Below are 14292 nucleotides of genomic sequence, written 5' to 3' on the forward strand. Positions count from 1 at the left end.
GCAGTGCTGTGGCTGCAGACCCCCTAGGCAGCTCCCCCACTGCAGGAAGGTCTTCAGGAGTGGGTGGGAGGCCAGGAAGAGGACTCTGAAGTGCTTCATAAGGCTTCCTCCTTTTTCTGAGTGGTAGAAACAGAGCTGAAGATGCAGTACTTGCAGATGGCACTCAAGAGAGGTTAAACATCTTGCTAACATACTGACAACTTTTTGGGCCTTGCCTTCAGTTTCTATTAAACTAATTGGATGGTCACCCTGGTATTCTGTTCCTCCCCTTTCTTCATTTTGTCCTATAGACAAATTAGCCAGTACCACTGGTTCAATAGGGTGCTGCATCACCGGGCACAACTTTTCAGTCATTCAATCCAATATAGGTAGGAGCTGCTCAGATCTGAGATAAGCTTCAAGTAACTCCATCCTCAGAACAGAAATGCTTTCAATAGGGATGGGAGCTAGAAAACACCTGACCTGCTATCCAGGTGGCAAGACAGTGGGCTCCACAATAATTTAGTCTTGCTAGACAGTTGTTGCTGTGCTTGATATCCCTCTGTTCCCATGAAGTGCAATCAACACTGATAGCTCATCCTGACTATGCTGTTAGAATTTTTTTAGCTCTGAGTCCATTTATCAGTTTTGCTTGTTTGCTGTAGGAAAGAAAGAATTGTGCGATCACTTCTGACATTTGCTTACTGCTTTGAAGGCAAAGCTGTCATAATTGTATTTCTATAGCAAAGTATAAAGGCACATTACTGTCTAACTGGAGGTAGCTAAGTTCTCCTGTCCTCAGAAATGTGCATCTATAATTGAAAAACAGTAGATTCTTTTTTAAGTGTGGGCTTTTTGCAACAATGAAACCCAAATTAATGTACAAATAACCTCAACAAAGACAACAAAATACTTTTAAACTCTGATCTTAAGGGAAATCTCATTTTTCTTACTACTGTCTTACTAAAACCTAGGAAAGAAGAGCTCTAGAGTTAACACTGCCTCATTGTTCCCAGATATGGTCAAAATGGAAAGACACATTACAGCAGGTCACATCTCTGCCTGTCATTCTGTTAAAGTGGCGTATTTCTGCCACTTGTCAGGTATGAAAAGCACAGTAAAAATTTTCAGACCTTCTTTGTGGCAATGCTGCCTGTCAGCATCAGTATTTTATGTTATGGAAAGATCTAATAGACTCATAAAATATCGTGGTTTTGAGCTGTAGATGAGGTAGTCTGTCCTTTTGTGATCTAGTTTTTTTCTTTCTTTTCTCGTTTATAAATAAAGGATGATAAATAACTTTGATTAAACAGGCTAAACTGACCAGATGGCAGTGGATTCAAGTGTAGGGAAGATATGCTCCTAACAGGTATTAATTGGACATGGTAGTTTTCCTGTCACTGCTGCCAAAGTCATGATAGCTCCTTCTCTCTGTAAAAGTGCAAGCATATCCTCTTAGTTTGTATTTTTCAATGACTTTTAAAAAATAAAGCCCACAGAGGCAGGAAGGTGGATTTAAAAATGACCAAACTTCTGGGCTTAGAGGGTTGTGATCAGCAACACAGACACCAGCTGGAGGTTAGTTACTGTTTGGGGTACCATGAGGGTACTGGGGCTAATCCTGTTTAACCTCTCTCTGAGTGACCTGAAGGTTGTGGGATGGAGTGCAGTCTCAGCAAGCTTGCAGATGATACCGAATGAAGAGGAGTTTGATACCCCAAATAGTTGTGCTACAATACTTTGACAGGCTGATGAAGTGAGTAGAGTGGAACCTCATGAAGTTCAACAAAGGGAAATGCAAAGTCCTGCACCTGAAGAAGAATAACCCCATGCACCAGTACAGACTGGGTAGAGGCTTCCTGGCTGGAAAGCAGCTCTGCAGGGATGGATCTTGGGGTCCTGGCAGTCAAGCTGACCACAAGCCAGCACTGTACTGTCACGGCAAAGAAGGCCAACAGCATCCTGGGCTGCATTAGATTAGCACGGTCTGCAGGTCACTAGGGGTGACCCTTCCTTTTTTACTCTGCAGTGGTGAGGCTGCATCTGAAGTGCCATGTACAATTCTGAACTCAACAGTGTAGGAAAGACATGGGTGTCCTCATGAGAGAATTGTCATTGTTGCTCTAGAAATACCACAATGGTTCATACCAACTTAATATTAGCCAGTTAATATCTTTAGTGCTATCTTCCAAAACTGTAAAAAACATCTAAAAGCTAAGGCAAAAATTTGTAGTTGCCTATTTATTATAATGATGACTGATGCAGTGGAAACCAAATTGTCTTTATGCTTGCATTCAAAAAATAATTCCCCTAGGCAAAAGGAAAAGTAAAATTGCCAATGCTGACTTAATTTCTCAATCTGGCATATAGGTCTGTACTTCAAGTAAGCCTGGTGCTGACCAGCAGATTTTACTTTTATTTTGAAAACAGATACATTTTAGTTATGTTCCCTCTAGATTTTCTCTTAATTAATTGGAAATATCCAAAGAGTTAATTAAAAATACAAACTTTATTTGATTCTATATCAAACCTGACATTATGATCTTTTTATCTACAAAACAAGAATTATGTGGGATTTGAAATCTGAATTATTCATGATGGCTTCCAGCCATTTTTTTCTCTTCTCCTTTGTTCAGTGTAAAATCTTATAAGCTTTTCTTTCAGTCAAGGTGAAAGCAATATTAAGTCTCGGAAGTCAAACTTAGGAAAGACATGTAGCTCTGTGAAATCCTTGCCCTGTAATCCTGGCTTTCTATTCACCACCACTATTCAATATCCCACTTTCTGTATAAGCTTCACAATATATCAGCAGTTGATGAGATTTATTTGTTATACTCCTGTTATACTGTTATACTTCTGTTTTCCTTCTTCATAAAAAATGCTTTATCCATCTCTTTGCTCCCCTGGAAGTAATACGTGTCTATGATTGTTTCTGCTGGGCTCGCTAATCCAGCAGCTCCCTTCAACATGCTGGGGTTGGTACAGGGTGGAAAGTGAGGGAGGAGGAGACTTGTTAAGATTTAGGACAGCTGTGTAGTGTGTAGTGAATTTTAAACACATTGTTAAGATCCAGTTCAATAGTTGTAAGCCAACATGGTTGACTGTATGAATAGAAATGCTGGCGGGTCACTTCTGAAAGATGCTTTATGAATTAAAGCTTGACTGTAGTACATTGGACCTCTCAAAGGTCTAATAGACAGAGTCAGTTTGAAGACATGACAGCAGATGACACGGAAGTTGAGTCTGGTCTATGCTAATGAGTCCTACATCTTCTGTTTGCAGTATTGCTCCTGATGCCTGTAGCAGCTCCATGTATGTTCTTACGGCCTCTGACTTCATCTGTGGTGATACTTTTCTCTTAAATAAACATATTTCTGAATAGAAATGTAAAAGCTTCCTTATTTGTTGTTAAGGTTAAAACCACAAAGAGTATTGTTGTTCTTAAATAAGTTTTTGGTCTCTAACCTGCCTTTAGGGTGAAATTAAAACATACAGAGAATTCAGTATGCAAATAGCATGCACACCAGATGATCTGAAGGAAGCCTGCACATTTCCACAGAAAACAAATGTGAGTATAGGAAAGCAGATGCTTTCTACCAACAGAGTGTACATACAGTTCTCAAGAGGATCTGAACAGCAATTTATTTTCAGAGTGCTGGAAGTATGCAAATTCCTACAGAATTAAATGTGAATTTAAAAGAAATGGCATCTATTAAGGACAATACTACCCAAAGAGGCAGTTGGGAACTTAATAATTTAATCAAGAACTTGAGCAGGCTCAGCAGTATATCTAAAGTCAGTGACTCAAATGTCATCTGTTTTTAGCAAAGACGTAAGTGGTTATGTTGTCTTTTGAAGTGTGGTGTTTGGAGTGTTTTTCTGTGACCATGGAGTACGTTTGTATGGTTATGTATAGATTTTCTGATGATTCTCCATCAAAAAGCATCATCTGTTCACTTGAGCTGCTTCTAGGATATATACTACGATAATACTTGTGTGTATTGCCAGTATCATGTTTGCTATTTTTAACCCAGCAAGCCTGGATAAAATGGACTATGTCCTGACACACATGCAATCACCACAATTATAAATTAAATTCTTACTGGTGGATGTTGTTCCACTTGATAGCTGTGGGACTGGATGGATGTTTCTGAGATTATAAACTGAAGGCAAGGGCACAGTCTTGCACAAGGGGCATTGTTGGTGAGCCAGCAGCCAGCTGTGTAGACATGGGAAGTGTTTTCCTTCCTTATGCAAAAGCACAGCATTCCTGGGGTGGGGGTGAGCACACAGGATGGCAGAGCTCAGGCTTGCCAGACAGTGCTGCCTCCACTGTTCCCAGCTACCCTCAGCTAATCCAGCTGCTGAGTTCATCCTGCTGCCCTTTCATCTCTTAGCGATTCCATTTAATGGCTGTTTGTACAGAGATGCCCAAGTGAGGTCAGCGAGGGCAGGAGATGTTGCTTAGTGGAATGTGCAACATAACATTTAGTAGCAATTTTAATAAAACATGTAAGGTCAGATGTGTCCATTTAGATGTACTGGAAATGACAAGTTTTCAGGCCTTTTGAAAGCTGTCAAAAGGCAATGAAGGTCACTGCTTATAACTTTGGGAATTTAACTTTACACATTCATGTATTACAAGGCTTGGCCAGGGTTCTTATAGGAAACTCCCCGTACAACTTGGACCCTACCCAGCCCTGCTGTGCTGGTACAGGTTAATAAACACAGTGAGTGGCTGGACTGTGTCCTGCACCTCTCCTACACTCCACAAACAAGGAACAAAGTAAACAGGAGTTTACTTTGGGTAGATACAGTATTACCTCATTTCAAAGTGGAAATACTTGAACTGATAACTAAAATTAAGCTGGTCAGCAGGGAGGACACTGTGACCACAAGAGTGAATTTGCCAGGTAAGGTCATCTCTGCAAGCGGAATCTTCTTAGCTTTGTGAGTACAACTCTTTGTTGTACTCTGCCCATGTGTTTGAAAAACACAAATGACTGCATCTTGTCTGTAATGCCACAGATCTGGAATACTAGTGCTGCCCATGGATTGAACATGGAAGATTACCAAAATGCTCGTTCTCTGTCTCTTCTGCACTAGTTAAGAGTCATCTTCTTGCAACTGAATAATATGTAATGTTTTTCTCCCCCCAGGTTGTAATCCTTGGCAAACATTCTAGAGGCTATCACTACATGTTAGCTAACCTGGTAAGAACTGTTTTTCATGCAAAATATAGCTACATTTTAGAGGGTAAAATATTCTGTTCAGGTTGTGGAAACTTTAATCAGGAAGAGGAAATGCATGGATGAGTTCTTGGATTTTGAGAAATTACCTGAGTAAATACTAGAACTGTTATGTCATCTCTACTTATTTATGGTCTTTCTTTTGTCAAAAAATATCATGTCCTCTACTACTTTTAAAGTAACAATTTAATTATATGTTTTCCACTAATTTCTACACTCATAAATTAGATACTTGTGACTGTAATTTTCTACATGACGTATTTTGAATTTAAGCACTCCAGGAAAAATAATGGTAGCACATTTGTATGTAAGTGGTAAAAAGCTTCAGATTGGAACAGTTCCATCAAGTAAACCACCAAGGCTGTTTAGCTTTTCTTTTGTATTTCAGAGTGTAGGGTTGTGCCTGTGTATGTGCTGACCTACCAGGAAGAGGCAGTACATTTCTATCTGTATCAGAGCTTCTTCTGGAGAGTAGGACTGACATTCAGGGATGCTTGTGATGCTTTTGCAACACCATCTACTTAAGTTCCTTATAAAAAGTCTTGTATTGTAATCCTGCAGGAAGACTCATTGTTAGGTTCTGTGTCTACTGCAAGTGGAAAAATTTGAGTTTTTATTAGTTAGCAATCCTTATTACTCAAAGATTCTCTGTATCCATGTTTTAGTGTGATTAAAGAAGAAAAGACAAATTTTAAAATATCCTTCTTTAGTATAAGTACTGTATGACTTTAAGATGCGTCATTTTGCATTATAAGAAGCAGTCATGATCTCACTGATTAGCTCGTGCATAGAAATACAGAGGTTCTTATTCTGGGTTGCCTTTTGGTATGTGTAACCATTGACATTCAGATAAATATGACTGCAATCAAGTCATACTAATCAAAGAGACTCCAATTTACTGCCTCAGGTATAAATAACAACAGAGTGGGAGAGAATTAGCCCGTTCTGCTTGCATGTGACATGCTGAGTGATACCGTGATGGAGAACTGCCTGACAAGAGATTGAGTGGTTTTCTTTCCCAGCACTGAACCTTTGTGTTCACTTTGCTGTACAAATGGAGTTTGAGGCTCTTGACCAGTTTTCACCATGATTGGGACAAAAGAGGAAATGGTACTTCAAGTTTCCCTGCTGTTTTCTTTCTGATCAGCAAGTATTACCTAATACATTGCCACAACCCAAAAGGGAAGTTTTCTATTTCAAAAAACAAGAAGATGTTTTAAATTCTATTCTATACCACTATCCTAATTGTGATAGTAGCTGTCTCCTTGGTAGAATGTTTTCAGCTAACAAGAGAGACATTAATGTCTTTTGTGCTGCGTTTGTAGCAGGTAAAACTGAGCCAGGGGAAAGGGGCTTTGGATGACAATGGTTCTTTTTTTCTACATGTGTCCTCCCAGGGTTTCACAGACATTGTTCTGGAAAAAGTAATGCATGGAGGTGCCAACATTACTGGATTCCAGATTGTTAATAATGAAAACCCAATGGTTCAACAATTTCTGCAGCGCTGGATGAGGCTTGACGAAAGGGAATTCCCTGAAGCCAAAAACTCACCATTAAAGGTATTTATTTTAACCTGTCAGTGATGGGCATGATATGCTTTTAACAATTCTATGGGAGTTTTTAACCTCAGATATGTGCATGAGTATGATACAGATCCCTGATATGTTGCAACATTCCCTGCCCTTCCAGAAGAAAGAGGCAGAGGCTGTTAGACAAAAATGCCCACTGTGGTGGGAGTTGCTCAGAAGCAAAGGCTTAGTCTTGCAAATCCTGTCACTGTGCAGTGGATATAAAAACTTCTAACTTGAACCTCTTGAGTTAGTCTTGGGCTGGATATGGGGGCTAGTTAGGTTAGGTTTTAGATGCAAAATGTGGATTACTAGTCCATTTTAATGGTAATAGAGAATTTCACATGCAAAATGAAGTAGCTCTGGATTCACTAAGAAGCCACTGTCACCTCCTAGTTACTGCTGGCAGTTGCCCTCATGATCTAACCTTCTCTTTTGCACGACTGTCCTTTACTTAAACAGTCTGACTATTATAACTGCAAGCAGTAAAATTTTTCAAAATTTTTTGAATTAAAGTCCCAGGTTCACCAAAACTGTCACAGATTGGATTAAGTAAATGCAGCTGTTATTAGGAGACTTGCAACCTGTTACTATCTCACCCAGATTTTTTTCTGCCTCAGCATCTCTTATCATAGAGGGGCATGCTATTCACTGTCCAGTCAAGGAGTGCATCAGGGAAACTCTGTCCAGGCACAGAAGTCATAAATTCTTCTAGGACCATTGCATATTAATAATATTCCTATTATGTTCCTTCTCTCTCTTCTTCTTTTGGTGTGATCTGTTCTTTTTCACCACTATCCATAGATGAATGAAACCTGGGTCTGGTAGTATGCAGACTGTCTCAGGGAAACCAAACCTAAGAACCACTGCCCTGGCGAGATTGTTCATGCCTTTCCTGTTTGATTTGAGAAGGACACATTCAAACTGATGGAACAGATTTGGAATTCAAAATTACTTTGATAAACTGGAGAAATATCTTGGTATGAATAAGACAAAATTTAGGAGAGCATTAAAATACTAGATAGGAAGGAAAAATCAAGTCCAGTTCCATGCATGGGGAACACCAGGTTAGGCAGTAGCACTGGGTTGAGCTACAGACAGAATCAGAATCACGTACGAGGTTCTGCTCTTTCTGGCAGTGCCATTCATGAATGACTGGTGCCATTTGGAGAGATACTTTTCCATCCCTGGGATCATGTCATTTCTGTGAGGGAGGAAATTATCTTAATCCCATGCCATCCCACAGCCTTGCTGGTATTTCAGAGGAAGCAGAGAAAGGCAAACAGAGGCCCACAAAAACTGGATTAGTGTATTGTTGCCTGTGGATTAGGACTTAGTCCTGCTTTCTAAAGCTTCCTAGCAGTGATGGAGAAGTGAAGATAAGTATCATACTAATCTTAAAAGCTCTGAAATACATAAAGTTAACCTGAGATGATTTTATTCCACTTGAAAGCAATTTACCTTGAGGAAAAAATTATTCTCCCTCCTTGAAAAAGAATCTTAAGTATATGGTAAAAACACAAAAATTACATTACCTTTCCACAAATGCATGGCTCATTATAGAAATATGCACAGTATTTGTCAATCAGACAAAAAGCATACTTAAAAATTGATGTACAATATTTTTGATTAGGAAATAAAATTGCCTAGAGATTAAAGCCCTGATGTTTAATTTATTCTGTATTTTATCAGCCTTTCCCTTCTTTCTCTCTTTTTTCTCTTTGCATGCTCATGCATTTATAAGTAGAATTCAAATAAAGTAGAAAATTAGATAGCTCTCTTGGCATGACTTGGAAGGGACTGCATTAAGGTTACTGACAATTGATGCAGTCTGCTGAAAAAATTATCAATGTGTAAGTTTTATGTAGTGCTAGATTGGACAGCTATTACAAGACTTTTTTTTAATACAGGAACAAATACCTTCAGACTACTTTCTAGTTCTGTACTGTTGTGTGGATTGTGATGTATAACCTTTGTTAACTTTCTAAAAGAGGAGAGAGTGATTATTGCAAAGCATCACAGGGAGAGGTAAAGGTGGGCAGGATCAGAAGAGTGTCTGTGCTGTACAGTCAGAGCAGGAACCACCACCCGCTCCCAGTAAGTTTATAAACTGCTGTCATTTAAAGCTCAGTGAAATGTCTGCTCTATAACCTTCTCCACAGCCCAGCCTTTGCACTCTTTTTTATCAGACACAATTCTCTTGATCTGCACATGCAGACACACCTTGTTCTGTGCAGAGTTCCTATGGCTTGATATCAATCTGAAGAACTTGCAGTAAGATAATACTCAATTTTAAGAAATGCAGAATCTCCAATTGAGCTATCCTGCCTTACAGGATAAAATTAATTTCTGAATATAATAAATTTTATCCACAAAGAGAGTAGCTGAACAAGCAGTTGAAACTTGGATTTCTGCCTTTCTAACTTGCACATAGGCAGCAGGTCTTGTGGTCTGAACTCCAGCATGAGGTTCCTCAGGAGGCAGGATCTCTACAGTAGCACAGACAGCCAAAAGAAGAGCAGGTGCACCTTCCATTCTTCATTTCTTCCTTTGTTCTCTTACAAATGATGGGGAGATTTTGAGGATCACTTACAAGGACTTTGAAATCTGCTCCTACACAGGGAGCTTGCTTCCAGTAGGTCCAATTGCTGAGAGGGTCTCCTCTGCACAGACTCTGAAATTACAGGTGTGCTGTAATGCCAGTGGAACCCAGGGATGTCATATACAAAGCCCAGGCCACTATAGGAGGGAAGAACTTTCAGACAAACAGATAAATGTGGAAAAAGTATGGAAAAAAAACCCCTTCGATTACATTTCCTAGGTGATACTAAATTTATAGCATTGAGGGGGTGTCACCAGATAACATGCAACAAGCAGTGAATGAAGTTGACAGCAACAGGAACATGTAAGTTAAGTTGTCTGGGGGTTTTGTTCAAGAGCTGCTGCTACACAGAGTTTACCACCCTCTGCAGATTTATCATGGAGTAAGGGAAGGCAGACGGGGAATTACCAAGGATATGTAATGCCTGAAGTGTATTTTGTGATTACTTGCTTGTATAGCTGTTTTCTAAGAAAAGTAATCTTATCTATTCCTTGCCACAGATGCTACCTAACCAGAATTTTGATCCAAACAGAAATGATTTATGTTAACTTCAATTCAAAGCTGTCTTGGCAATCTTGTTAAAAACAAACAAACAAACAAACAAAAAAACAAACCGACCAACCAAACAAAAAAACCCTAAAGCAAAAACTCAGATATGAGCTTTTCTTTGGTATCACTATGGTCCAGCATGGAATTGCAGACTTTTGTAGTAAGCTCATCTAGATGAGCAAGTTTCCAATTAAATTGAAATTTTATGCAACTATGAACTGGTATTGTTATTTTGCCGCTATCTGCTATACAGAATGAAAATATTTTTAATTTGTTAATTGTTAACTTAATTTTAATTGGCTAATTGTTAATTTTAATTTGTTAATTTGGGTGAAATTATTATAAAGCACCAGCTGAAAGACAGAGAGCAAGCAAAGTGGTCTGCAAGCGTGATTCTTCTGTTCTAACAAAAAAGAGGACTTGACCTGATACACCTGGGGCAATTCTAAAATTGCAGTTTGCCACCATATTTTCTTTGTATCAATTGCAGTACACATCTGCACTGACCCATGATGCAGTCCTGGTCATAGCAGAGGCTTTCCGGTACCTCCGAAGGCAGCGTGTGGATGTCTCCAGGAGAGGCAGTGCTGGAGACTGCCTGGCTAACCCTGCAGTGCCATGGAGCCAAGGAATTGATATAGAAAGAGCACTGAAAATGGTAAGGGCAAAGATAACAACTAAAGAATGACAGCAGCAATTCTGTAGTGCTTGTGTCCTGCTCCATGTACACAGAGCTTCTGTATTCACACAAACAGCTTGCAGCTCCTCAGGGGAAAAAAAGTAAAAACAAAGTTAATGATGAGCTTCAAAGGATGGATAAAATATTCAGTGGAGGGCAAGGCATGACATACCTAGCTCTCAAAAGTTTGACCACAGTCCCTCTGGCACTGATGCAGCAGCTGTCTGATTGTCCCCACAAGAGCACCTACAATTCCCCAGATCGCCTGTAACACCCCAGCTTCCCAGGAGAGTGAGCATGAGCCATTTTGCAATCAAACATGTGTTGGGGGTTTCTAAAGTCAGGCTGAGCCTGCAAATCTGACTAAAAGAGCTAGATTGGGTCTTCGACACATGTATTGTAATTTTTGCAGGGATAAATGTGTTTATGAACTTAAACACGTCTGCAGTTTTGATAATTTCCCAGTTAAAAAGTCAACTCAGATTGGTTTAAAACAGTGGAGAAATTGTCGTTGGTCATAGCAGTACTGATAGATCTCAGCAGCAACCTGAACCTAGGAACAGTTTAGCCTCCAACCAGTTCTGATTCCTGGCATAATTTTGCACTCAGCCAGATTACCTTCTGCATGGCCAATTTTTTATCCCTAACATTAGTTATGGTATGGGACCCTAGCTCACTTATGTCTCTGATTTTCTTGGATTTTAACTCTTTTTAGTCTGCTATTAGTATTAAAGCAAGTGACAACAGGAAAAAATTGATAATGTTTTTGTAGATACAAAAGACTATTGCTTTTAATCTGGCTCAAATAGCTCTCAAAAAAACCTGTTAGCATTGATTATATTAATGCAGACATAGAATTGGAGTGAGTGAGATCAGAATTAAGCCCATGTTAAGTGTAAACAAATCCTAGGTCAATCTTCATACACTTAATTACTGATTTTTCTCAGCTACCAAATTGGAAGGAATGTATCAGAATATTATAATGAGTTGTGGATGGTTATAATCAGATTATTTCACTCTTAAAACTGAGATGGTTTAGTCTCACATAAAAGGAGCCAGAGCTCTTTTTTATGCCATTTTTTCACCTCCTAACATATGCCCTAACTGCACATTCATTAATGTAGCATTACACACTTCTGAAGAGAAATAACTGAATTCAATCTTCACAATATATATGATATATGAGGTATTCATGTCAATAGAGAAAACCAACACTGCAATTGGACACTCCCTTATTTAGGAGAATTTCTTTTAAAAACATATTATAAAAGATATAAAAAGGCAAACTCATGATTGGCAAAGTATGCAGAAGTTTGATTTTTAGCTGGTTGCCTTGAATTGTTTTAACTATTCAGAGTCATGTAAATGAGATTTACATACACCTCCAACGAGAGCTACCTAAGATCATCCCACATGGCCTTCCAGTACCCATCCTATCTATCACCTTCTCTCCTTGTATTCAGACAATCTTGAATCTTTGATAAGGAAAAGAATAAAAACAATGATTTAATAATTTTTCCTCTCCACTCTGTAGCATCAACTCAGATAAGAATGTTTTTTCCAAGATACCCTTGAAATATCTATCCTTGGCCAGCAGAAGGTCCAGTGCCTCACTATAGTCATCTTGCTGGCAAAAGATGATTAGGCATTACTTGAAACTTCTTCCCAAAAGCCTTGAAAACTGTGCATATCTTTGTTTCTGAAGCTGGCTCTAATACATCAGGTGAGTGGCAGAAAGCTTACCTGAATAGATCTGGACGCTTAAAAATAGTCACTCTGTGATTGCCTCCACATGCTGTCACCAAAAGTGTTTGAGTCCTGGCGAGCCCTCCTGCCTCAGTGCAGCCAGGTTTTGCAAAGTGCTGAGTTTTCCCACCACTGATAGAAAAAAATTAAGTTTGAAGCCAAAAGGTGTCCAGTGCACAAAGCTCATGTCTCAATGGGTGTCAGGATGAAGCCAGTGTAACAAGCTCTGTGAGACACCCAGTCACTGCTGTGCTAAGGTAGCCAGACAGCTTCCAGTAAATGCCAAAGGCGGGCACAGCTACTCACATCTGGATGCAGCTTATGTGTCAACTACCCTACAAATATATTTGCTCAGTCCACAGTTGATAAGACCTCTTGGGGTCAAATTTGGTTTTCAAAGTGCAATTCATCTCTCTAGCTTTCTGGAGGAAATAACTCAAATTTTTTTCCAGTCCCCTGTAGTGATATAAACTATTTTAAGAAAGATTCAAATCCACTTACTGATAAAAAGAAACTCCCTATATGTCAGCGTGAATTTGGCTCACTAGATAATTTGGAGTCCATGGAATTTTGGTCGTTTTATGTAGCCTCATACATCACCTCTAAACAGTGAAGAGCAGATCAGTCACCAGCCCTTAACAGTTTGCCTTTGACAAGTCCCAGCATCACCTCTTCCTGTAACTTCTACAGTTTTTGCTAAATATTAAAGCTAATTTGCCCCTACTGAAGTTTGAGACTCTTACTTTTTCTGCCTGAGATGACAGCTTGTCAGTGTTGATAAGTGATAAACAAAAATACCTCATCCTTTCATACAGGGAAATAAGAAAGGGGTTTTTTTAAAAACAAAGTACTTTATACTTCCCCTTCAGATGATTCATGTGAGTAGGTAATGATAACAGCTTACCGTCTGTACACCCATCCATCCTGACAGACCAAAACTCCATAAGCAGTAGAGACAATTGTCTGTGCTCATTCAGAGAAGGCATTCATTCCTTTCTCCTACACTGGAACTGATCTTAAAATAAAGCACTGCCCAGAATGAGCAATGATATGTCATTCTGGTCTGTACTGCGGATCACTCTGTGCCATATTGTGAGGGGTTTAACTGCACTAATTGTTGCTTGTGCCTTTCTGATGCTCCGTTCTGTACCAGTGAACCCAGTGTGACCAAGCATGGCAGAATCAGTCTTTCTTACATTTAACATACCTGCAGGGCTAATTTCACTTAAATGCAGCTCACTTTGGCAGTGAGTCACCAGCTGAGTGCTGACAAATATGTACAGCTGGAACTCAGAGAGTGGGGACTGGGGTTGTTTTGAATGATACAACTGGCTGTGTCAAAAGCAGTACAAGTGTCTTACATAGATTAAAAATAAAGTGAATATTCTATTAAAATATTTTTCTGTTTATTCCCTCAAGGTGCAAGTTCAAGGAATGACAGGGAATATCCAGTTCGACACCTATGGGCGCAGAACAAATTACACAATTGATGTGTATGAAATGAGAGCTTCTGGATCACGGAAGGTGAGTTTCAAGACATGGATCCAGATTTCACACCTTCACAAATATTTATTCCCACAAACTAATGAAATTCAAAAATATCAGAGATGCAGTGTAATAACACTGCAGAAGGTCCTGAGAAGCCTTCCTTCATGCTGTCTTCCCTGTCCCAGGAACCTTGTTCTCTTCAGTTCCTGGACTAAACCATTCACCCTGCTTAACATCTTCACTGGTTTCTACATCAACTTCAAACACAACTTTTTCTCTTAAAACCCTTCTGGAGCTTTTTCACTCCAAGCATAGTACCTGCTGTCATGGTCCTGTGCTTAGTCCCATCTTCGAAATTCCTCTCCATCTTTCCTTCCCTCCCCATATTGGGCTTTGGAGCCATAGTGAAGCTGGAACCAGTGAAACCTTCTG

General features: G+C 39.4%; 1 protein-coding gene across 8 annotated transcripts in view; it reads left to right on the forward strand.

Annotated features, from left to right (window-relative positions):
- Positions 1-14292, forward strand: part of GRIA3 (glutamate ionotropic receptor AMPA type subunit 3) — a 148724-nt gene that overhangs the window by 77974 nt on the left and 56458 nt on the right. For all 8 annotated transcript variants that reach the window (XR_006016151.1, XM_042028464.1, XM_042028456.1 and 5 more), the window contains exons 5-8: positions 5139-5192; positions 6626-6787; positions 10438-10605; positions 13792-13896. Coding sequence is in view for 7 of the 8 variants with exons in the window: in XM_042028464.1 (XP_041884398.1) it covers positions 5139-5192; positions 6626-6787; positions 10438-10605; positions 13792-13896 (489 nt within the window). In the remaining variant the exon portion in view is untranslated. The remainder of the gene's footprint in view (positions 1-5138; positions 5193-6625; positions 6788-10437; positions 10606-13791; positions 13897-14292) is intronic.

This window comes from Corvus kubaryi, unplaced genomic scaffold, assembly GCF_017639235.1.
Source record: "Corvus kubaryi isolate FWS band 111438036 unplaced genomic scaffold, C.kubaryi_AGA036_p1.0 130, whole genome shotgun sequence".
Classification (NCBI taxonomy): Eukaryota; Metazoa; Chordata; class Aves; order Passeriformes; family Corvidae; genus Corvus; species Corvus kubaryi.